This window comes from Rhea pennata, chromosome 1 (genome assembly GCF_028389875.1).
Source record: "Rhea pennata isolate bPtePen1 chromosome 1, bPtePen1.pri, whole genome shotgun sequence".
Taxonomy (NCBI): Eukaryota; Metazoa; Chordata; class Aves; order Rheiformes; family Rheidae; genus Rhea; species Rhea pennata.
In genome coordinates, this window is record NC_084663.1 from 25,160,425 (window position 1) to 25,186,076 (window position 25,652).

Below are 25,652 nucleotides of genomic sequence, written 5' to 3' on the forward strand. Positions count from 1 at the left end.
GTGTGTATTGTTTACTAATTGGGCAAAAATAATGACTAGCAGATAGAAATAAAGCAAAGCTGTCTGGAGGTTTTGGAATGATAGCTTAACATGCTACAGAATAACTTTTTCTTCCATACTAAAACTATCTTACTTGAACTTACATGCACCAAACTGTGCTGTGGGACAGCTTTCTGACTTTTAATTTAATTGATCTGAGCAAGCTAGAACCTTTTTAGAGTATTTAGGTCATTCTTTTAACCTGAAAGAGTTTTTATTTTATCTAGACTTCACCTTATGTCTGCAACAGTGTTCACTTTAAAGGTTGTGGGTGTGGAGTATTTTGTCTGTGCGTTTTAATGTTGCCTGTAGAATTGCTAAAATGACTCAAATTGTAAGCATAAGTTCTTGCAGAATATGGTTTGTGGCTTTTGTTGGTGTGCTGATAGGTTTGTATGCTAGTTGATTGTGATTATAATGTTAAACGACAGATCGTTTAGATCAGGTGACTTCAAAACTAGATTATCTGATTTCAAAAGATAGATCTTGCCCGGTGTTGACTGTCTTAAACTATATTTAATCAGATTAAAGCTGAATGGTGCATTGAACAATGAAAGCTTGAAGTATGTATGTTTTATTCATACGTTTATCTCGCTGTTCAAGGCTTAATGAGGAAGCACGGAAGCTGATTGCTGAATTGGGAAGCACATCCATTACTAACCTTGGCTTTAGAGACAACTGGGTCTTCTGTGGTGGAAAAGGAATTAAGACTAAAAGTCCATTTGAACAGGTCTGTGTTGCTATATTTATTGGAGTTCAACAGCTTACATTTATATAAAAATCATAGCCTGTTTTTAAATACCATGAGTTTGTTCAGAACAGATATCTAGTGCGGTAGTGGCACACGTTGTTAATGTTATTTTCAAAAGAATTCCTTGACTAGTCTCTTCCTTTTAAAAATGCAAAAAGATCCTTCGGTGATTTCCAGATTTGAGAAATGCTAATGCGATACTAAGATCTATCTATGTAACTATCTTATTTATCTTTTTAATGAATCTAAGAATTCAAAAATGATTGCCTGAAGTTCAGATTTTAGACGCGCTAAACCTCTAAATTTCCAAAAAGCTGGAAATCCAATATTATTTAATATTCTTTAAAAAAAAAAAAAAAACTATTCATTTCAGTGCCTAGTAAACCTAAATTCATGATTATTATTTTTCTATTATTTTTTCTAGTTGTTCCAAAACAGATAGCCTTTTTCTTGTTTCTTTTTCTAAATAAAGGTCCGTAATATCTTTAAAGAATGTTTTCCATATTTTGGCCTTCCTATTTTTTAGCATACACTTGTCTGAAAAAGCTATGTTAATTGGTGAATATTGTTATATTTGATATTTACAAAACACAAGCTATTAATACTGATGTCTTCTTTTAACTTATTTTCAGGACATGGATTAATAGTGTCTTTTAAAGAGCTTGTGCATTAAGGCAACAAGATACATGACTTTGTATTAATAGTAGCTTAATGTTTTCTATTTATAGCATATAAAGAACAACAAGGACACAAACAAATACGAAGGCTGGCCAGAAGTTGTTGAGATGGAAGGCTGCATCCCTCAGAAGCAAGACTAAAACAAAACAAAAGGAAAGAATGTGGAAGAAAATGCACTTTCTGCTATTAATAAGAGAGGGCTATGAAGGAAACTGTACTGTAAATAGTATTTTTAAGGCATGCAACCATCCTGTCGGTGTGTGCATGAGCACTGACATTTTGAATATTAGGATTATTTATTGCTAATACACATAGCAATCCTTTTTGTAAATATGTCCAAAAAAAAAAAAAAAAAGAAACATCAAATCATTTCTAAGCAGGTTTCCTAAAGCACAGCATTTAGTTTGCCTAAAGTAAATAATATCTCTTAGATCAACTGGCTAATAAATTCCATATACCAATGATAAACAAATAGATTCTTAAAGATGTTGTACTGTTCTCTAACAGCGTAATGTTGCTGTGAGTATGTAACCTTTGTGGAATATGTAGATTTTAGTGATAAGTTAAAAAAGAGCTTTAATTTTTTTTTATCCTCTGCCTCTTTAAATGGCAGAATCACTTTTTATTAAAGCTATTTGGTTATTCTAATACCAGGTGCTCCAGAAATTTATTTTGCAGTCCCCCACCAAAACCTAGTAATCAATAAAGCAAGAATACATGATACAGAAATACAGGTCTGCCATGAGAAGCACAATATAAATTATTTTTCTTAGGAAAAGAACAAAAGTAAATATATAAATAGTGTACATGATATTTAAGAACAGATTGAAAGGATTTGTGTTTAAGTTGGAAATAGTGTTTATTTCATAGAAGATACCTGGCGTGTTAAGCAACAGTACTATGGCTATCTTGTACAGTTTTTGTACTGCTGCCTAACCCTCAATTCTATCTACTGCTGGTCAGCAATGCTGGCTAGTCGAATAATAAACATGCATAATGGAATGCCTTCCTGTTTTAATTCTAGCACCAGGAATAAATTTCCCATTGCAAAGAGCATATTGGAAAGCAGGCTGTCTTCTAGTAACAGTTGATTAAGGTTATTTAATTAACAGCTTCACCACTTGTGTTACATCTGATATGAACTGAGTTTGTATTTACAGTGAGATGTTGGAGAAAGCATTATATCTTAGGTTATGTATTGTATGACATTCAAACTTGACTGATGTTATCTTCAGCATTTTCTTTAATGGAAAAAAATGGACCAAGTTGAAGTGGCCTTAGCTCTGGTACAAGCTAAAGAATACCAGAAAATTGAATCCTTTCTACAGAAACTGCTGTTTGTTTTAGTAGGGCCAGCTTGAATTTTTGCTGAAACTAAATTAGCATGATGTAATTGACAGTGTTGTTATTCACTGAGAAAGAACTGACACAGAATTTGGTGTAATCTGTTGGGTCATTGTTTATGTGGTGAGTTTTGGTAAAATTTCCAAAAGTGTTTACCAAGTACCGGAGAATGAAAGAAAAAAGGATTTTTCAGGAATCAATGTGAATTGAAAACAGTGCCACTCCAAAATACTATTATCATCAATGTCTTCTGTGACAAATTTGCACTAAAAATTTCAAGCAATATTGGGAATAATTATTTTGTCACATAATTCAAAAAAATAACCTGTGACATCAGAGTGAGATTGGATTTTGAGTTGTTTTCTATGATTAACTAGCTTGTTAAATAATGGTTTTCCCTCAACTTTAATGTAGAACAGCAATAAATGCACCTTATACAGTGAAACTGTATTTGTTTTTGTTTATGAGGAAGTGTGAAAGTTAAGTTATTTCATCATATTAGGTTATTCTGGAAAACTAACTGTATAAGTCTTGGAATTTTAACATAAACTTGTATTTTTGTTGGTGAATATTCTGGAATTGTTTATGCTGTTGTCCAAAATAGTATTAAAGGAATTTTGAAGATGCAGTACTTGGCAGGGGCTTAAGAGAAGAACCATTTGTCTGTGTTAATGGTTTCTATGAACTATTGTCTTCATTCTTTTGATTTTTAATGCCAATAGGTATATGTTTCATCTTTCAAGTTACAAAGTTCAGATTTCCTCTACAGAATAACTGTAGAGGAAATAGAACTAAAACCAGACCCCTTTTGGCCCTAATGAATGTTTTTTAATTTGTCCTTTTTTTTTCCTGTTGATGATCTGAATAAAATAAATACATTCTGACTCTTTAACCCCTTATTTGCATCTGCCACAACACTTTTTGCAACTGATTGTAAAGCAATGAAATAGTAGAGTTATATTGTGTGACTGTTCTTAAGTCATTTGTTTTTTTTTTCTTTAAGTTTTCTTCTTCCCTCATTCAGTGACCCACTTCTGTGCAGCTGCATTGTGTCATTGTTACATTTAATAAGACTCTCTAAATATATAAGACACTCATACTGGAGTGGCCATGCAGGGTCTTGTTGCTCTTAGCTTATCCCTCATCCTGATCTGTTGACTTGCCACAAGTTCTAGTCATGCCATCACATCTCTTTTTTCTTAAGTGTGCTATTTACAGCATCTCCCTGTTGAGGTAAACTTTGTGATGCTTACTCTTAAGAATGGAGACTTTTTAGTTCAGGTGATCTATGCATGTTTCATTTAAGTTACAAAACCCAGTAACTGCTTATTTCTCCCTCCCTGGTATCTCCCACAGCTAGTGGTAGGAGTTATCAACTGTGAGAGTGAAAGTGTACAGGTAGCTTTATGTGAAAGTACATGTGTGGAATAAAGATCCAGGATGTGTATCTTCCTGCACAAAGTAATGGGAACACCTGCAGCACATTGCTAGTAAGTGTTGGACTTGTTGAGGATAGGGGAGTCAAGGAAGGAAAAAGATTCTGATGTCTAGCTTAAAAAGTATAGCTAGCTGTTAGAAGAGGGGGGGGGGGGGATTCAACAAGGATGCAACTTGATCCATTGGAAGATTTCTTCATTGTAAACCACAGCTCTCAATTGCTGTAGTAGTATTGCTTCATATGGACAATATGATTCTTAAGAAAGAAGCTGAAGGGGTACTGACATACATTCTGCATCTTTCCTTGCATTTCTCCTGATTAAACTAACTTTCTTCTTGAAGGACCAGAGGCTTTGATAGCCTTAGTTTCCTGAGTGCTAGTTCCAGAAAAAGCTTCCTTTTGCTTTGCATGTTTTGGTGTATGGCCTTAAGCAGAGATATGACTAGTAAATACTTGATGCGTAAGTAATATCTCTTAGTACTGCAGGTTGTCTGAACAGTTTTGAGTTTTCAAGAATGAGTGTACTGAGTAAAACAAAAGGCCAGTACCAGGTGGGGAAATTCGGAAGGGGAAATAAAATAGCAATGCTGCCAACACACTTTGGTTGCATTTCCTGTGTACAAATGGGAAGGAGAGTAGTCCCTCCCTAGACTGTTTGTGACTCTGGTGGAACGCAGACTGGAAACAGCTGGGAAACTTTCCCAGCTACCAGAGTATCATGACAAATTGTAATGTTAAATCTCAGACCTACAGATGATGCCCTAATGAGAATTTCTGTGACTATGCCTGCTCAAAATGTCAGTATTAAAATAGATGGCTAATACAAAGCCTTTACTTAGATTGAAACATCAGTCTTGAGCTGTTGGCCTTGCTGGCTTTGCGCCATGCTTGGTTTGGGCTATTGTCAATACAAAGGAAGATCTGACTGGCGTGAATACATAGCAAGGGACTTTTTACCAAAGAAATCCCCATCTGTTCTTCTGTAAAGCCAAACTAAAGCCATACTGTATCCTAGGCATGAGGGACTTGGCTAGGAAAATTGAAAAGGAAGCCTGGAAGTCCAGATGAGAACTTTGAGGCTAAAGCAGGAAGGTGTAAGAACAGCTCTCAGACTGTTAAGTGATACCACAAGGTAAGAGTAGCTTCTGATGTTGTACCTGAGCTGAGGCTCCTACATCTCCAAGGAGTGTGTTCTGGAATAGCTATGTGTTTGCATGGGTGAAAAATGAATGGCAGCAGAGAAGGTGATCTAATTGAGAGTTTTCAGTGTATTTCTGATTATCATAGAATCAGTAAGGTTGGAAGGGACCTCTGGAGATTATCTAGTCCAACCTCCCTGTTCAAGTAGGGTCACCTAGAGCATGTTAGACAGGGTTGCATCCAGGTGGGCCTTGAAGATCTCCAGAGACGGAGACTCCACAGCCTCTCTGGGCAACCTGTTCTAGTGCTCTGTCACTCTCACAGTGAAGAAATTCCCCCTCACGGTCAGGCGGAACTTCCTGTGCTTCAATTTCTGTCCATTGCCTCTTGTCCTGTCACACGGGACAACTGAAAAGAGTTTGTCCCCATCCCCTTGACACCCTCCCTTCAGGTATTTGTACACTTTGATAAGATCCCCCCCTCAGTCTTCTCTTCCCCAGGCTGAACTGGCCCAGCTCTCGCAGCTGTTCCTCACAGGGCAGGTGCTCCAGCCCTCTGATCATCTTTGTAGCCTTATGCTGGACTCTCTCCAGTAGCTCCAGGTCTCTCGTACTGGGGAGCCCAGAACTGGACACAGTAGTTGAGATGAGTCCTCCCCAGGGCTGAGTAGAGGGGCAGGATCACCTCCCTCGACCTGCTGGCAACACTCTTCCTAATGCACCCCAGGAGACCACTGGCTTTCCTGGCCACAAGGGCACATTGCTGGCTCATGGTCAACTTGTCATCTACCAGCACTCCCAGGTGCTTCTCTGCAGAGCTGCTCTCCAGAAGGTCAGCCCCCAGCTTGTACTGGTGCCTAGGGTTATTCTTCCCTAGGTGCAGGATCCTGCACTTTCCTTTGTTGAACCTCATGAGGGTCCTCTCTGCCCAACTCTCCAGCCTGTCCAGGTCTCTCCAAATGACAGCACAACCCTCAGGTGGATCAGCCACTCCTCCCAGCTTGGTATCATCAGCAAACTTGCTGAGGAGGCACTCTGTCCCCTCATCCAGGTCATTGATGAAAAAGTTGAACAGGATGGGACCCAGTACTGAGCCCTGGGGGACACCACTAGCCACAGGCCTCCAACTAGACTCCACGCCACTGATGATGACCCTCTGAGCTCTGCCTTTCAGCCAGTTCTCAATCCACCTCACTGTCCACTCGTCTAACCCACACTTCCTGAGCTTATCTAGGAGGACGTTATGGGAGACAGTGTCAAAAGCCTTGCTGAAGTCAAGGTACACAACGTGCACTGCTCTGCCCTCATCTACCCAGCCAGTTATGCCATCATAGAAGGCTATCAGGTTGGTTAAGCAGGATATCCCCTTGGTGAAGCCATGCTGGCTACTCCTGATCACCTTCTTTTCCTCCATATGTCTGGAGATGACGTCCAGAATGAGCTGTTCCATCACCTTACCAGGGATGGAGGTGAGGCTGACTGGCCTGTAGTTGCCTGGGTCTTCCTTCTTGCTCTTCTTGAAGACTGGAGTGATATTGGCTTTCTTCCAGTCCTCAGGCACCTCTCCAGTTCTCCAGGGCCTTTCAAAGATGATGGAGAGTGGCCTGGCAACAACATCCGCCAGCTCTTTCAGTACCCGTGGATGCATCCCATCAGGGCCCATGGATTTGTGGATGTCTAGCCTGCCCAGAAGGTCTCTAATCCTATCCTCCTCAACCAAAGGAAAGTCTTTGCTTCTCTGGACTTTCTCCCTCACATCCAGGCTGCAGGATTCCTGGGGGCTGCCCTTAGCAGTGAAGACTGAAGCAAAGAAGGCATTCAGTAATTCTGCCTTCTCTGTATCCTTTGTCACCAGGGCCCCCACCCCATTCAGTAGCGGGCCCACATTTTCCCTGGTCCTCCTCTTGCTGCTGCTGTATTTGAAGAAGCCCTTCCTGTTGTCCTTGACATCCCTTGCCAGACTCAATTCCAACTGAGCCTTAGCCTTCCTTGCAGCATCTACATACTCTGGCTGCAATTATCTTATCTTATCACTGCCCTCGGAACCAGACTAGGTTTAAATCATTTTTATTTTGTACTCTCTGCTTCTGTTCCTTTCAGCCTTAAAAACATGATCTAATACATCCTTCACTGAGGCAACTTAAAGATGTATGTATTTCCAACCTGTTTTTAAACTCTATCAGCAGATTCCCTACGTGTCTCTTCCTGTCTCAACTATCCTTCTCAATAGGTTTTGTAATATAACATCCAATTCTTCTTTGCCAAAAATTGAGTGTTACTTTTGTCTCCAAATCATATTAATAATGATCACTTTCCTCTTAATTACTAAAAGGTCTTTTTATGTTCTTCCTAGCCCTATCTTTTCCATTCTAGAACATGTAGCCCTTTAATCTTCCTTTAATCCTTTTTATATCTCTTCTTATTGTAGTCATCTGTACCCTCAAAAATGTCTGTTCCACCTTAGGGTGTTGGCCATAGCAGGATACAGCTATAGCCTCACTGATATGAAAAAAAAAGCATTCCTAGCTAAGGAGGGATAATGTCTCCTCTTTGAATTTGATGGATGGCGGAGGAAGGGAGTGTGATCTTCTGTGGAACGTAGCCTGCAGATGTTTTTTTTCCTACCGTAGTGCTGCAGCAGTTCCCTCTGGCCAATTATCTTCCTGAACCTTGAATATTTCAACGTTGCCTTTATCAGTACAGCATTATGTTTCCAGATCTAGATCATTTCTCCAAACTGGGAAACTTGGTGGGTGGATAGTGCCTTGATTTATGACTTTTATATCTAACCCTTCATAGATACCTCTAAAGCATCTAACACACACATGGCACAATGCAGAAAATTATACCTTGACTTAAGTTTTGCAGTGTATTAGTAAATGAAATAAATGTAGTCTACTTATTATCCTTTGATGTATGTAGGGGAAGGCAGTGTAGAGCTCGTAATAGTCCAATCATGCTGTGCACAATGTAAACTGCACTCTAGAAATCACTCTATCCTCTACAATAAATTTTTGATCCCTGGCAATATTTCAAAGCAACTGTTCTAATTTTATTTCTCTTGCAGATTTTGTGTTGCAATGCAAAACATTTACATCAGTTTCTTAGCATTGCAATTATAGAACAATCAGGAAATGGAGGAAAAACACTGAACCCAGCAACACTCTGCCAGCTCACGGAGTTACTGCTACTTCTGGTCAACCCACTGGATTGCTGCTGCAAACTGGGCCAAATCTAGTGTTTGTGGAGTATGTGAACTGTATCACTAAACTCCACAGGCTGGGGTCAGGGCAGGGACAACACTTGCAACCAAACTGGCAGACCAGTCTAGCCTATCATGAAACTACGCCTAAACCATGAAACTGTAACCAAAAGCTTCAAAAGTATGAAATTCAATGACTTAGATCTTTAAGTTTCAAGTAGCTTCTGTATTTGTTCCCACTGTCATAATCCACAATGACTATCAAGAATTTTTTTTTAAAGCTCCCAATCTCAAATGAAGACATCCAAAATTGGAATTGAATATCTTGACGTTGTGTTCTTCTACATGTTGATTCTATTGATATATACAGCCTCTGCATGTTTCAACATCATAATATTACTCAGAACCTACTGAGACACAATAGGGTGTCAAATTAATTTCTCAGATTATAGGGCAGATTAGACTATGAAAAAGAATGGGACTTTTTTTAGTTGTCAGCCATTTTCATGCTACTGACAGGAAACACAATGCTTATCCTGTTGCAGAACATGCTGTGTTCTTTTTAACCCATAGGATAGTGTCAAGCTTTTCTAGAGAAAAGAGAAATAGTCATGCAGTGTGTTTCATTCTGCCCCAAAACCAAATTTTCAGAGCTGTGGGGAAAATAATTACAGAAGTCTTGCCCATCAGAAGTTTCAGCTTTTTAATAAGGACATTTTGATACATACATAACTCAATATTTAAATAAAATCAAAACTGGACAATGTGCTGATGATTTGTGAAGTATTAACAGGGAAAATGTGCAGTTGTTTTAAAGTTAGACTATATAGTCATAAACATAGCAAAGCTGAGACAAAAATGAAATGACCAAACTCTGAGACAGATCCTGACCAATTAGTCTATGATGAAGCTGTATCTGTGGCTGAAGACTTAGATTCAGTAAAAGATATGTGGCACTATCTTGTAATAAATCCTTGGATCTCCCTCTCCAGTTCAATTAGTGCAACTAAATTACGTGTGTATGTGTCTGTCTTAACTCTTCTAAAAGCTTCATTTATTACACCTCGTTGCTGAGCAAAGGGACAGTTACCCTCCATCGAAAGCAGCACATTTGCAACCAGCCCTGGGATCTAGGTTCCAGTCTCAGCCACAAGCGATCCCCAGTCAGCGTTAGCTGGTATCTGTGAAATGAACTGCAGTGCCATGTTCCTATCTCTCATTGCGTTTTCAACCATGCAGAGCTGGCATAGCAGCCAGAGGGTTGATTCTCATTTCATTCTGAGTAAACCATTAACTACTTAACAGAACTATCAGTGGAAGGAATTACACGTACGTCATACGTCAATTCAGTGTAACAGCAGACTCTGGGACAGTCATATATTTTAGCATAAATTATCTATAGCATCCATTTAACTTGGAATTCACAAACACTATTCTCTTCAGGATGAAGGAATTTGTCTGTCATTTGTTTGGGGGGAAAAAAGTGTGTTTGACTCCCAGAAATACAAACCACAGGAGTCCGTATATAGGAAATGCAGTTCTAGTCAACGGATTATTTTAGTCTTTGCCTGGCTTTTAAAGACAGTACTGAGCTCTACAGCAGGGCTAGTGCAGTAGTCACTATTAGGATGCTTACTGTGTAGTCACAACTGGCGAACCACAGTTTTCAAGTTGCATGAGTTGAGAAATTCAGTGACCAGGTTGCAAAAGTACGTGATTTTAAACAAGTCAGTTCCCCTCTATTTCAGTAATAATTAGAATACTACTACTACCCTCCTTAGTTATGCTTATTGGATGTATGGGTGTTAAGCCCTATTTCTCAGTTAGAACTATTTATGCACTTGACATGCTGATTCATTGACAATGGAAGGCATTATGAAGGCATAAAAAAACTCTAAAGTTCTAAAAATTGCTACTGAAGAACTAACTATGCCTGAAAAGTAAAATAAAGTCATGGTTCCCTGTTCACTGTTACTGAATGGAGGCATTCCAGATTGTCTGGCAGAACACACTGGGTACAGTTAAGAAAGGATTCACAATTAACATTTTTGGCAGGTTATTCAGAACAAACAGTAGGGTTTATTTCATCCTGATACTGCAAAACAGCTTTGACTTTATAGACAGGAAGGCAAGTGCTACCTGATCTATGTTAAGTTAGAGGGCTCAGTCAGACAATGCCTCATACGGCACAAAGTTTGCCATAGTGGAATGATCCTTCTACATGTTTTTTAACAAACTTTAGTCAGCAGACTGAGTTGGTACTGGTCCAGCACTTTACATGATATAACCATGACAATTTTGGTCTACGAAGAACTTCCCTAAAATCGTTTGTCATCTCAGGAAACCTCATCCTTCAATGAAGTCAAGCATCTCAGCTCCTTCAGAAATTGTTTCCTCTGAGTTACTAATGCTAATTTTTTCTTGTTTACTTTACACTTACGTTTCACATACTTGTCATTCACTGGAAAGTGCCGCTCAGAACAGGGACATTTTGATAGCAATGGAGACAATCTGCATTTAGCACACATCCTTTGACAAGTAATCTCCAACAGGCAAGAAAAAGATGGTGCTCTTTAGTTACTGATGCAGGCACAGAATAGCATGTAGATCAAAACGACCAACCGTATTCTTGCAGTAACTCCTCTGAGTATGTCAGCATTTTACTCAATGATACAACTTTGTTCTTAAAATATACAGCTAGTCGCCATGCACTTCTGTTCTCAAATTGGCATATATCATTCTCACTTTACGAAGAGGTTACAATTATCCTTTCTTCAAAAAGTAAAGTCGTGGCATTTTTCATAGGTTTGCTACTTTTCACAAACTGCTGCTCCATACATACAAGGACAGTGTGAAGGAACAGCACTGAGATAAGACCACTCCCCTACTCAAACTGTGAATTTCTTTCTATTTTTTTCTAATCTCCCTTGCTCAGATGAGCACAGATGTAGCTATTTTTGAAGAGAAAAGATGTATCTTGCTCCTAGAAAGTTTCAAACCTATACGAGAGTATTATAATGCTATGTCTCCAAAGTCAACAGCGTCTTACCCGTCAGCCCCCTGTGTGGAGGACAGATGCAGTATCTCTACAGTATCTTCAAATCTACTGCGACCAGAAGCGCATCCCAGACCATGCTGACTCTGCTAAGCCTGAACCCGCATTCTCTTTTTGTGTATCCTGCTGACAACTGAGGGCTCATCCTCAGGCACCAGGTACTTTGGTACAACCTGTGGAGACTGTGGGTTCACTCTCATTGCTCAAGGGTGGTAACACCTTGGGGCTCACAGCTCTCCCCTCGTGGACTTCTACCAGAAGGTGTTCTCAGCGCTCAGGCTCTCACAGGGAGGTTACTGATTCCTCCTGTGGTAGCTACTGGGGTGATAAGCACCCTTGCCAGAGATGGTACCTGCTGTGGCCTGAGAATATTCATCTTGCTTGGTCAACATGGCCAAGACATAATGGCCAAATGTAGAGGGATAGTCCAAAAAAGAACCGACAGGTAAAGGACTTCTTGCTCACTGAACTGGTGTTCCTAAGATACTTCACATAAGATAGCAGAGCACAAAAATCAGGAGTTTTTGTTGCATGACCTAAACATGCAATGAAGACTGACATAGGATCACCAACTTTCATGGGAAAATTAACAAAAATTAGGAAATGAATTCCTTAAAGTAACTTTGAAAGCATTAACCAAAATATCTAAGTTGGTCTGTTTCCAAAAACAGACTGCCAGTGTGGAGCATGTTCGTCAATGCAGCTCTAGTCTCCGTGGTGTCAGTGGGAGTTCTGCACTGACCACTGGAGCCAGAATTTCTCTGTATGTAAAACAAATTTAGAAAAGTAGAAAAAATATGCAGAATATTAATTAACTGACCATTCAGAAAATCAAAATAAGTGCTTCTCATCACTATGTTACAGGAAGTGTATTAGTTACAATAGTTATAACCACCTTATGGTAAGGAAAATTTATGGAATTGTCTGAATAATTTTCCCCTGCACATGCAGTAAAAATCAATTAAATGCTACCTCAATAGTAACAAAGACCTAACCAGTAAATGTCAAGGGCTGTAATCTTATCGCATTAGTTCTGGGAACCTTTTACATAACTTGCATAATTTAAATATCTACAAAATATAAACTTTCTTGTCTTATCAAAAATACGACTTTGCACATTTAAACAGCAGAAATCCTTTCACATGATGCTTTTTAAGCCAGGCTTTAAATCGTTGCATAAAAATAAACAACCTTCTGTAAATGTAAAATAAAATTGAGTCAACATGTGGGGAGAAAACATTATCAATAATAGTTTAAATATTTTAGTGATGTGAGCTAATCCACAAATTACATTGTGCATTGAATTTATTTTATAAGCATGATTAGATGGGATGAAATCTAACAAATGTTCTAGCTACTGCTCCTATATGAAAGAGAAAGCAAGTCAAGCTTTAAAAATTCTTTCACTTAATGACAGCTCTTTCATGATGAATCTTGTATGGTATGTGGAGGGAAACTATAAAAATGATGGTGAATCACCATCAAGATGGTTGAAACAGTTTATTACACACAGTCCAACTGTGGGGGGGAGTTTGGCTGACTAGCATAATGTGCGTTTAGATTCTAAGGAAATGCCTGCAAGGGATTTTATTTCCTTCAAATAGCAAAATTCTGTCTCTCCTCTGACCAATTTCTTGTGCATTTAAAAGATATTCTATAAGAAAAATCCTAAAAGGTTTGGTATTTTTATGAATATGAATGGTAATTCATATTCATCAAACTAGTAACCCCTCTTTTCCGGGCAATGCTTCCATCCAAATGGATCAGCAGTCCATTCGGACCAGTGCTCAACTCACTACATTCACATACATTTCTGAGTAGCAGACTCTCTTTTTTACATTATGCAGAAGGCTTTCCATACAAGAAGCAGATGCTAAACAAATGCTTCATGGTTAACAACACAGTATTTCCTGTATCTTTTCTCTTTTCTTCTTTTTTTAAAGCCTGTGGAAATGACCACCTAGCAGATTCACTTAGTCCCACTCTTCAAAATATGGAAGTAAAGATTTTATCTCACGTCTTGCATGCTATCTTAACTCTTCAGGCTCTGGCCAACAAGATGTCCTTGAGTTTTTGCCACTGTACGTACCAACCGCTTTGATCTTCACCGTGTTGGGTTTGTTAAAGACTTGGAAGGTTTAGCTCTGTCCCTAGTCACAGAGTTACACATTGAAATGTGTCATTGGGAGTCTTCTCTTGCTGTTTTAGCTATCCATGTGTGCAGGCTGCTATTCACTAATTGCTCTTTCATAGGCCAAAATATTTGGACTACCCTTTATTTGCAAGTACTCATTCCCCCTTAGGCTGATCCCCTGTACTCCCCCATGGTCAGCATACCGCCTGCGTGGCAGTTATCTGTACAAAACAGCGTACAAAACAAGATGATTTGGCTGTGCTTGCTGTACTCAGTCTTACTTGCAGGTATGCACATCAGTCATGGTCTCACACCTTCGGCAGCGTACATAGCAGCACCAGACGAACTTGCATTCACATCTCTCCACGTGTCTGACTACATGAGTGTTGTACCCACGCCCACAGCAGAGGAGGTTGCAGCCATCAGATCCCTCTGATGTGCGGTTACATTCCCTTCCCTGAGTTCCAGGGATCCCCAATTTAGGATCTTCTACACAGTAATTGGGTGATTTGTTTACATACAGCAGATCTTCTTTCTGGATTGGTATTTTTCGCTGTTTTTTTTCTTTCCTGCGTATTTTTTTTTTCATTCTGTCTGATATCTGTATGCTGTTTTCATACTTATCCTTTAAAAAACGGCCAATCTTTTCAAAGGAGGACATTGTTTTCCAACAAGTTTTCACAGCACAGGACCCAGAAACACCATGACAACGGCAATCCACTGACATCAGCTTTGCTACAGCCTGAAAATGAAGTGAGAATAACGTTTGGATGTAGCTTTTCATTCATTAAGCATCCTGCCCGACATCTCCAGGCACTTAATGCTGCTGCTGCCGTTGCCATTGCACTGATGGGGAAGCCAGACCGCAGGAGAATACGTTTAATGAATCAGGCTTTCAATTTTGGACCCCTGTGTGAGAAGCCTGATCTTTAGTAGTGCAAAGCACCTGCAGTTTACAATGTCCATAACTTGGCAATATCCACTCACAATAATGGGAGCTTGTATTTCTGGTTGGCTTTTCTTTCCGAAGGCTCCTAAATACCTGAAATGACTCATCCTGTGTCACTCCACCCATGGCTGGTATGCAAAAGCTCCTTGTGGGGAACAGCAAGAGGGGAATCATGGAAAGGATGGGTAACTGCACAGTTTCTAAGCTGGAAGAGATTTATGGGCATGTCTATACCATCTTTCAAGGATGCCTTGAGGCCTCAATATCTCTAAGCATTCAGAACACAGTCTCTGACTATGGCCACAGGACCAGCTGGAGGTGGCACCCAGCACCTGTGTAACCCAGGCGGTGCCGCGCAGTGCTCAGCCTACTGGCCACCTCCGAGCATCCTGGTGCAGAGAGCAAGCAGTGCCCACACCTCTGGGCTGCAAGAAAACACCATTGAGAGAGCTAAGCAGAGGTGGCTTCAAGTCAGGCTTTTCTAGAGTGAATCTCAAGTGCCTCCCATTTACAAGATCAAGCCCTATTTTTGTAATTTAGGTTTACTAGTGCTGTCATAGGTTTCGAGTGTTTTTTTTTTCATTGCACAAAGGCTCTATTTAACCCATTTTGATAGTTGCACTGATATCATTTTATTTAATATTTTAGCAAAATTATCACAGTTATTAGCAACATTAAAATGTCCTGACTACATTTCAATGCCTTCACCGATTCAGGCACTAGACTGAACAGTAACTACCTGACCAACAAAGGGAATCCACAGCCCACAGCCTGCATTAAGCTTTTACAACATGTAAGAATTTTGGCACAGTTTATATCAGAGCAAGCCCCAAGGAACTGGAATTTGTAAACAAGCAGTAACTTTCTTTATCTGAGACTGCAATTCAAATAGTCAGCAGACAACCAATATAATGCTTCCTTCTCGAAAGGTCACGGTATAAAATTGCATGATTAGACTTGCGGCACACCTCACATTATACTCCAGAAGTCTACAAAAACACCCCATCACATGCATGAATATTGCAAAAGGACAAAGAATCATAAAATCTTTTTTTTTTAGCTTTCCATTAACTGTACCCCACTTTTGTAGCCATCTTGTAGATTCATCTAGACCATTGTTTAATGGTTTGGAAAGTCCATGCTGCATTTTAGCTAACTTTTCCATCATATCTTGTTTCCATAATAAAGGCAATCATTAACTTATATAGGTGATTGTTTTAAAGGATCATTGGGGGGGGGGACTGTAACAGAAAGACTGAATTTTACATGAATTAATAGTAAGAACAAGTTTCTCTTGAAACTTTGCATGCAGCAAGACCAATACAGATTCAAATTATTCCTCTGTGGATGAACAACTACTTCCCACTAAGTGGGAGGAGACAAGAAGACACAACTTCACACTGTTTATTAAAATTCACTCTAAACGTTCACTTCCTCCACAACCTTCACAAATATTTAACAGTGTCAATCTACATCTTTCTCAAACTGCTGTTTGTAAAAGGGGAGGAAAAAAAGGAAACAAAGGCATCTAACATGTTCCTCTGGTTTTCCTAGAGAAAGTAATTCCACCTGTGCCTGTTCTTAAGTTCTGATTGTGCAGCGAGAACAAAACCCTGATCCTACAGAGCCCCACTGACCCACTGCTGTTATCTGTGACCAAGAATAAACTCATCCGAGGCTGCTTATTTATATCTCAGATGGTACAAATGTATCCTCAAAGTTTCAGAGCCAGTTTCTGGACTATCTGCTCTCATGGAGTAGACAGAGTGAGCTGTTTGTACTCTATGTTTCATAGTGGGACTTTTCATCATGGTCAATATGGTCACTGATGCTTGGGACCCAACCCAGTATAGTTAAACCCATGGATTCCAGTGGCAGTTGAGGCCTCCTGGCACATTCTGCCCAGAAGATACTGACACACGCCCAAGCTGGTATCTGCATATAACTTGACAAACATTAGTAAAAATACACATGACCAAAGTGTTTGCTTGGAGTCACGTCTTCTTTGATGAATGAATAGGGCTTATTTGTTGGTAGAGGTTACCATGAAACACAAACAAGTGAAGCATTTAAAGAACCATTAGCACGAAATAGCAGGTGTATGCCCTAACCTGATAAAGACATTAGCCTTTACAAACTAAATCTGGTGAAATAAGATATTTCAGGTCCTGTGGGCTGCATTTGGGGCTGGAGGTTTTTCCCTACCCTGGAAGAAATAAGAATATTGGAACAAGCAGATCCTCTCCTCAGAGCACACACAGACTCTTTTCAGTGGCAAATCAACCATCAGTATTTCTTGCAGATACTTGTCTTCTTTTCTTCACAGGCTAGTTTCTGTTTAATGGACAAATATGACCTTATGCTCATACCTTCAGAATCTATCAATAAGGAAATCACTGTGCAGCCTGAATATGCATCATTAAGACATAACATTGATTGAGGCAGATGAGAATTTGATATCCAAGGATATAAAGCCTTTGTGAGAGTACAGATAAGCTAATAAAATGACAAGGAAAATGAAAATGTAACATAAAAATGTAAATATTATACACAATTTAGAAACAGAATGGATTTAATAATGTTTTCCAGTTTCCATTATTATTTATTTGTATCATAGTAAGTAATTGGAATCCCAAAGTTATTTGAAACCAGTTTTGTTATAAGTCATACAGATGTAGTGCTTGCTTTCACTGAAGTATGCCAGGATACTACTTAGGGAAAAAAACAGCTGAGGAAAAATATATGATTTTGTTTTGGGAAAAAAAAAATATTTCCAAGTCTGCTAAAATCAGGAACTGTAAAATCTAAATGTTGCAAAATGATACAGAATATGCCTGGAGGAGCACTGTGTCTGTTAGGTTATTTTGATGTGGACACATAGCCTCACAGATGATGCTTAGAGTCTTTCTCTGAGGACAAAATCAATGAAAACCAAAGGGAAGCAGAGTTTCTAAACAAAAGCAAGAACATATGTTGTAGTCTTAGTTTGGCATCAAAATATAAAAATGCTGTATATATGTTCATGTAAGATCAGATCAATGCAAGCACTGTAAATGCGACTGAGTTTGGTTGAGATTGTTCACAGCATTTACAAATATTTGTGTTCTTATTCTGTGCTGCCCAAGCTTCTTATATGAGATTTTGATACAATCTGTTTTAAAATGATTAATGGTGTTATCACAACTGTGCACAACCCCAGGCTATTGCTTCCCAACTGCCAGAATTAACATAGCAAGTTTTCAGATTGGGCTCCAATGCATTTTGGCCTGTCTCTACCAGTGGCACTGGGAGCTGACATCTTGCTTTGGCCGATCACAAAACATGGACCAGGAGCTCAAGCTGTCATGTGACCTTTAATGAACAAGCTCCCAAAGCACAATGTCTGGCAAAGTTTAGGGGGGTGGATTAGTTTCACAGGGGCATCTGACTGCAACCTGAGGATGTCCAAGTCCAGAAGTAAAATAAAGCTTTAGAAAGACCTCTCTCTTCAGCCTGTCCTACCATGGATTTAGCTGTTCAGCTCAGCACACTAGCTACAGAGCCTCTCAGTCCTAGTGTCTGACCATCCTCATCCTTTTATAATAAGGAGCTAACAGATATACAAAATAGATGGGGTTGGAAGAGACCTCTGGAGATCATCTAGTCCTACTGCCCTGTTTGAGTACGGTGACCTAGAGCAGGTTGCCCATGCCCACATCCAGTTGGGTTTTGAGTACCTTCAAGAATGGAGACTCCACAACCTCTCTGGGCAACCTATTCCAGTCTTCAGTCACCCTCACAGCAAAGTGTTTTCTTATGTTTAAGTGGAAGATTTAACTATGAAATGTAGAATTATAAAATAAGATTTTATATGGAAATAAGAAAGGAACAAGAGAATTCCCTACATACCAACGCCATTAGCTACTCCAAACAAAGGGAAGAATTATCCCTGGAAGACTGATCTCACAAGACAGAACCAGGAACATGACAGTATTTATTATAAAAAGGTCACAGGATTCCAAAATATATTGGCAAACATCCTTCCTGTAAGCTCCAAAATACAAAGGTCAACTATTCCCAACATCTTCTAGTTAAAGATTTTTAAACTGTAAAAATTGAAAACTCTCCTAAACTTTACTTCAGCTAATACTGTTGTTAGAAACCCCAACTACCAACAATAAACATTCCCCTTCACATTCGATAGTGGTCAAAACGTTTACTTTATCCTACAGCTTGCTATTAAATTACAAAATATTTACACATGGAAGATGTACTAAATACTCTGCATATTTTCTTCCAAGATAATGAAAAACCATTGCTACAAAAACAGTGTAGCTAAAGATATTTGGGTCCTTTAAGCTTGCAGTGCATGTTTGTTTGTTTGAAAAAAAAAGTACTGTCATGAAAAAGGAACACGTATATATACTATGTATGTACCAAATGAGCTTTTGCTAGTGTTCCTGCACAGCTTTGTTGCACTGCTCAGCGCTGTGAAAAATCAGAAATCCTGAAAGGTGCTCAGGACCTTAAGGTTCCTGTTGGGCCAGATGCTATCTCATTCATAATGACTGACAGCCTAGTCTAAAGCATCAAATTTGTGAAGCTATTTATAGTAAGAGGTACCAATGAATGTGAATAGTAATAGAAGATTCTACAGCTACATCAAAATAAGAATGTGGATGCCAAACACAGAACTTATACTTTCAACCATATAACTTGGATCTAAGATAATTTGGATCCTGTCAAAAATACTATTCATGGAAAATGAAGTCTCATTTAACTAAATCTTTCAGCCACTTGCACCTTTAGCTCACTATTTGAAAATACATAAAGACGCTATCTTCGGCAGCAGTACCAGCTGAGCGTATGCTTCCCCTTTGCTAGTCAGTCCTGTGGGTGTGACTGACCACTGTAGATGAGATCAGGGAACGGATCCAACTTTCGAGAAATCAACCCCAAAATAAGTTTCTCTTATGGATGAGGTGTCTGTTCTTCTTTTTTTAAAAAAGCTGAAGTTCCTTGATATAGTTCATGGCGCAAGGCCCTAGGGAGCTGTTCTGTGCATCTGCAGGAGACAGCTTAACACAGCACATGCAGGAGTAAGTGACGAGCATGCAGATGGTGCAGAAGACTGTAAGTGAATACTGACACTGAAGACAAGAAGTTAGCGAACAACAGCTGCCGCGAAACTACACCAAACCAGAGGCAGAAGAGAGAAGAGGGTATCAAGGAGAAGGTCTGTGTGTGTAGATGCCACCTGAATTCAGAAATCGCATTCCTGTTTCTCTTTCAAGCTCCTCAGGGGCCTGGCAGTCTGCTTCCCTACAATTTCACTGTTGCCCCAGTCTGAATAAGTGGCACTGCCTCACACCTATCTAGCTACTTTCCAGGAATTCAGCATTTTTCTTAGTCTCTTGGCTGAATAGTGTGATAGAAGTCTCAGTGTATGTGTAATGCAGACTGTCAGGACCAGCCTGAAACATTGCTGTGTCTGGTGGTCCACATTCTAGTGACAAACACAGGAATAAAAATAAAAATTCACATCTGCATTACATATAAAAATTTATGAACTTGAAGAGAGACTATTTTACAGAGATTATATTCTCCTCCCCAACTGTCTCCCTCTATAAACACAATAATTGACTTCTGGCTCCTTCCAGCTTACTCTCCCAGTTCCCTTACTAACATCTCCCACTACACAATACCACTGCCTTTTCCTGGACATGATTTAGCTAACCGATCAATCTAGCAAAACTAATATTCTCAGTTTTAAAGTTTGTTTCTTCTATTTCAGGCTTTAGAAAGGCTTGCATGTCTTAAATATTTTCTGTTTTTCCAACTATATCATTTATTTAAATAAATTATATTATGTCTACTAGCAAACTATGAAAATAGGCTTACTTACTAAAAAAGTTCTTTTCAGTAAAATCCACTGATGCTGCTCCTGGCTACAGGAAATTACAGAGTTAAAAAGGAGTCCAGCACGCATGATCCAAAATGAGGCCAAAACCAGAGGATCCATTTTTCTTCTCTTCAGTTATAGGTGTGTCACAGAGCAGATTTAAAGAATTACTGGGCCACAGAGAGACAATAAACACTTATGAGGTTAAAAACTCATGAAGCAGAGAAACTATTTTTAAAGCAAGAACCAGAATCCAAGTCTCTGCCATACCAGATGTAGCCCTTGTCACTAGATTACAGAGTCACAGTCCCCTCTACTGGCTGTTCCTGTCCCATTAATTGGTCACGTCTCCATCATCTGCAGAAGAATAGCACACAGGAACCCAGCTTCACTCCCACACACACCCCTACCATTTGATGATAAAAACATTTCCTCTGCAATCATAGGTTTGAATTGTCTTGGACTGGAGAAGGCCTGTCTGAAGCAAATCTCCTCTCATCTCTTTGTTGAGCACTCTACCCAACAGGCTACTTTAAAATGGAAATGGCATTTCTATCCCGTATTTCAAAAGAAAAGGTTAAATCTAGATTTGTTCTTTGAATTTTTCTGCCTTCTCCTCTCAGGCAATGAATCCAGGCTGTGGATCCCAACTGGGTAATGATGCCTTATGTCAAGTGTATCTGCTCACTCAGTATTACAGAGAATTAAAAATGCAGTTGATGAAAATAACTGAACCAAACAGATAATACAAGAAAAAAATCCTTATGCATTATTGTGATGAAGAGACTAGTTAAAGTTGATATTGGTTAAAGAATGGATATCTGAGATTATTTTGAATAGTACTCCAGATCTAATTCTTATTCTGTGGATTTTATTTTAAACTTTGAAGCACGTTAGTCAAAAATAACTTTGAATTCAGCTTTGCACGTGTTTGCTTTGGAGGTCTTAGTGCAGTTCTTGCCATTGGCCCATTAGTACCTGCAGTCAGGCACAGGCTTTATTTGGTTAATGCCATTTTGGCAATTAAACCCAACAAGCAATTGCTCCCATTTTTTAACCAGCAATACATACCTGCCTCCCAGCCTCATTATTGTGCATGTTCATTGCTGCCAATCCACTCCCACTCTTGCCCGTTATGTTCTTGATAGGCACATCCAAGAACTTTCTGCTGAACGACATTCCATAGTGGATATCATCCGAGCAGCCGCCCCAGTGCCAGCCCTCGCTGGCCGAGCCGCCGGTCTGCAGGGTGGTATCACAGGAGCACTCGGTCACATTTCCCGCACTGCAGGATCGCGTCACGGAGTGCACAAGGCCTGCCGCCGTCACTGCGTATATAAATGCAGTCTCCTTTGTACCTACAAGAGAACGTACGCATATGTTCCTTTGTAACTTCCTCTGATTAGTTACCATGACTGAGCTGTACAATCCAATTTTATAAGCCACAGTATTATTACAAGGGAACAGCTACGATGGCTTGATCTGCACAGTTAAATTGTTTAAAGCAATGGTTATTCATATTCAAACAAGACTTCAGGGCCTATTCATATGACTATGCTATTAACTGTGCTGTTTCTGTCTGCTTTATATGATGTGATTTTTGGTAACTTTCTACATCCAGTTTGGAACTTTATTTTATTTGCCACAGAAACTTTCAAGTAAACTGGGTTTCAATTAAAAAAAAAAAAAAAAAAAAAAAAAAAAAAGTCTTGCTCTCCATGCTGCTTTTCACCATTCATAGTGATTTGAATAGGAAGTTAGTTCAGATCTTGGAGGAGGAACTCAAAGCTGTCATGATCCTAGGTTACTTTGGTACAGGGCCAGAACTTACCTCATGCTAAATTTAGCAAACATTGAGGTTATTCTAATTCACAAAGGTTGTGAACAGCCACAAGAATCTGAAATCAGCCAGAAATCAGGATGGCACAAGAATGTTTAGGCCGTGTTCCTATAATAAGCTGTCCGTAGGAATGACAGCAGTATAAAAAGTCTTTATACTCTTCCTATTATACCACAGAAGAATCATGGAGTTATCTGCCTGGGCCTCCTAAGACAGTCAAATTCTGTTAGACCTGTGGCATAAAGTGACACAAATCTTTAAGCACTGCTAAGCAGAGCATGCCCTTTAAGCAAACCTAAACTAAACACCTGGCCAATTAACTGCAGCTAAAATTTCACTATACTAATTTTCACTGTTGTCAAATTGTTATTCCAGTCTCTAAAGCTCCTGCTCATTAACAAGAAAGTTCCTGCTCATTTCTCTTCTTCGTATTAGTCCGTTGTACTGGTACTGTAATAAAGTGTTTTACAGAGCATACGAATGGACTTTCTTGTGTGAGCAGTGTCACTCACTTACGGGTCTGTAGGAACTGTCCATCCCGTTAGATGGAAGGAGTAACACCCAGTACATATGGCTACATACAGCAGGGTAGACTACTTACAGGGTTGATTTTTTTATTTCTTTTGGAAGATGTATCACATTTTAATCCTTCTTTTTATGGGTTTTCTGGTTAAGGTTTATTTCTTCACATTTGTATTATAATATAACGATTACACAAACACAAAATGTGTTTTAACTGTAATACTTAATAGAGTTCACATCCACGGTAACACTGAATTTGGTGAGCACAGCACTCAATAAACTTGTAGGGACAAGGCCTTTGAAACTGCCTTTTAATGCAAACAAAATGTCCCTAATTCAGTGTAAAGTTCAGCAATTGCACTGTTAGTTCGTGTAATAAAAACTCCTTTGAACTTGCTGAGCTGAGCAATACTGTCTAATTGAGTGCATGTGATATATTTTAAGTAATTCACATCACACTTGGTGTTGCAAGCAGATTTTTACCTGCAATCCAGCGACCCTTATGAAATGCAATGTGTCACTGCCCTGCAGATTTAGTAATTATGACACAAATAAGGTGATAAAAATGCAAGTCAGTCTAAGAATAACAACATTTCAACACAGTTAAGTGGATCTAGTTACAGACACTGTCATCCAAGGCTGTATTAAGTAAAAATTAAAGTAATGAGTGATAATTTCGGAAAGACAGTGGTAGGATTGGTCTGCTGTGTGGATTTCGTGTACCTGCACGGCGGCGTCAGCCTCTCGGGGCAGCTGCGGTCGCTGCCCGTCACGACGGCCCCGCTATGCCCGGTTTGCAGCGGGGACGGGCGGGACCCGCGCCCCGGGGCCCGACGTCGGCCCGCCCGGCCGCCGCGCCGCAGCCCGCAGGACGCGGCCGCCGGGCGCCCCGGGGGAGCGGCGCCCCGAGGCGGGGCTGCGCCCCGCCGCCGCCGGCGCTCGGCGCTCGGCGCTCGGCGCGGCCCGACGGGGCGGACACTCACCGCTGCTGAGCTGGTGGCCGAAGGCGGCGGCGGCGGCGGCGGCGGCGGCGGGGCCGCGGCGGGCGGCGGGCGGCGGGCGGCAGTTCCAGCGCTCGTGGCGGAACTGGCTGCGGCACTCCTGGAGGCCGAGGCGCGCTCCCTCCCGGATGGCGGGCACCAGCTCCGGCCTCCTCTTGCACAGGTCCTTCTGGCGGCTGCTCAGCGGCGGGCTGGCGCAGCCCGGCTTCTCCGGCGCGCCGGCCGAGGCGATGCCCAGCCACCTGCGGGAGCAGCCCCACCGTCAGCGCCGGGCGCCGGGCGCCGCGCAGCCCCCCTCCCGCGCCCGCTACTCACATCCAGTCGCCGGCGGCGGCGCTGGGGCAGAGCGCCAGCAGCAGCGCTGCCCACAGCAGGCGCCGGCGCGGCCGTCCGAGGGCAGCCCCGCGCCCCATGGCCGGCGCATGGAGCCCCGCCGCGCAGCCTCCGCCCGCGGGGCCGCTGCTCGCCGCCGGGCCCCCGGGCGGGAGCGACCGAGGGGCACCGTGGCGAGTCGCTCCCCCTTCCTCTGCCCTCGCCTCCTCGGGGGGCAGCGGGGAACGGGGGGAGGCAGCCTGGGCCGGCCGACGGCCCCGCGGGGGAGGCTGGGCTCGCGAGGAGGGCGGCAGGAGGGGAGGCACGGGGAGCGTTTTATTCCCTGCAAGGTGAGAAAGTTGGGTTTGATGTTTTCCCTCGGCTCCATCCCCGGCTCTGCCCCCGCGGCCGCGCATTGGCGGCGCGGGGCCCGGGGCGGGCCGGGGCGGGCAGCGCGGCGGGCGGGTCGCGGCGCCCTCGCCGGCGGCTCCGCGGGGCCGGGCGGCCCCGACGGGCGCAGCGGTGCCGGCGCGCTGCCCGCGCCCCGCGGATCTGCGGCCCCGGGGGCTGCTGCGGGCCGGGCGGGCCGGGCGGCGGTGTTTCCACTGAGACACTTCTATCAACTTAATAATTGTTCGTTATTCATATCTCGCTAAAAACTGGCGACTGGGCTAACACATCAACGTGATGCCAGAGCTGGCGCTGACAATCTGAACTGCCAAGTCCGTTTTGATCACATTAGATTTCTGCTTCCTTTTGTGCAAGCGAAACATCTATGTCAAAAATAATCTGGAGAAGATATCAGCTCTATAAAGGCTTTGACTTGACACAGTTGTAACTTGGCAAAATAGTTCTTGTTGATTGACAATAGCTGTAAGTGAAGAGCAAAAATAAATCATCTCAACTGACAGATGTGCATTTTTAAGAGTGCAAATGTAGAGAAATAATCACTCAAATGTCCCCCCTCTCATTTTCCCTGTCAATGTGTTGTGCAATTTTAAGACTGCAGACTGTAGTACATTTAGATACATGATGTTATCTGTCTCCTTCTTAGTTCATGTTCATTTGACTCCTCATAAAGGTTCCCATAACATTGTCAGTTCTGTGCAGATTCCGTATGACCCAGAAGCTATTTTAACCTTTGAACACAGCTTTCTCCTCTGTTCTGAAGCTTAGTCTGGAGAACATCTGCTTGTGGTTGCAAAGGAACAGTAAAGACTGATGGAAGTGGATGGAGGAACCTACTGGAACACAAGGAACCAGCCATGAAACAGGCCTAAACCAGCAAAACTATGTGGGTTATGTCAGAGAATTATCTAATTATTTCAGGACATATATTTCATTTTATCCTCATTGCTGCTTCCTGA

General features: G+C 41.3%; 2 protein-coding genes across 3 annotated transcripts in view; one reads left to right on the top strand and one right to left on the bottom strand.

The window, feature by feature from the left end:
- Positions 1-3,257, top strand: part of FAM3C (FAM3 metabolism regulating signaling molecule C) — a 28,070-nt gene extending 24,813 nt beyond the window's left edge. For both annotated transcript variants that reach the window (XM_062583291.1, XM_062583292.1), the window contains 2 exons: positions 643-769; positions 1,519-3,257. In XM_062583291.1, the coding sequence (XP_062439275.1) occupies positions 643-769; positions 1,519-1,608 (217 nt within the window). In that variant the 3' untranslated portion in view covers positions 1,609-3,257. The remainder of the gene's footprint in view (positions 1-642; positions 770-1,518) is intronic.
- Positions 3,258-14,057: 10,800 nt separating this feature from the next.
- Positions 14,058-24,386, bottom strand: WNT16 (Wnt family member 16). Its single transcript, XM_062566787.1, has 4 exons — positions 24,289-24,386; positions 23,956-24,215; positions 21,682-21,968; positions 14,058-14,522 (listed from the first exon to the last, which is right to left on the bottom strand). The coding sequence occupies exons 1-4, from the start codon at positions 24,384-24,386 to the stop codon at positions 14,058-14,060; spliced, it is 1,110 nt and encodes a 369-aa protein (XP_062422771.1).
- Positions 24,387-25,652: the final 1,266 nt, after the last annotated feature.

Bases quoted from the DNA above. Each gene is read 5' to 3' on its own strand.
- WNT16 (XM_062566787.1), bottom strand. From the start codon at position 24,386: ATGGGGCGCGGGGCTGCCCTCGGACGGCCGCGCCGGCGCCTGCTGTGG. The intron at 24,216-24,288 runs GTGAGTAGCGGG...CTGCTCCCGCAG, and splicing joins GCCGCCGCCGGCGACTGGAT to GTGGCTGGGCATCGCCTCGG. The intron at 21,969-23,955 runs GTGAGTGTCCGC...GTTCTCTTGTAG, and splicing joins CGGCCACCAGCTCAGCAGCG to GTACAAAGGAGACTGCATTT.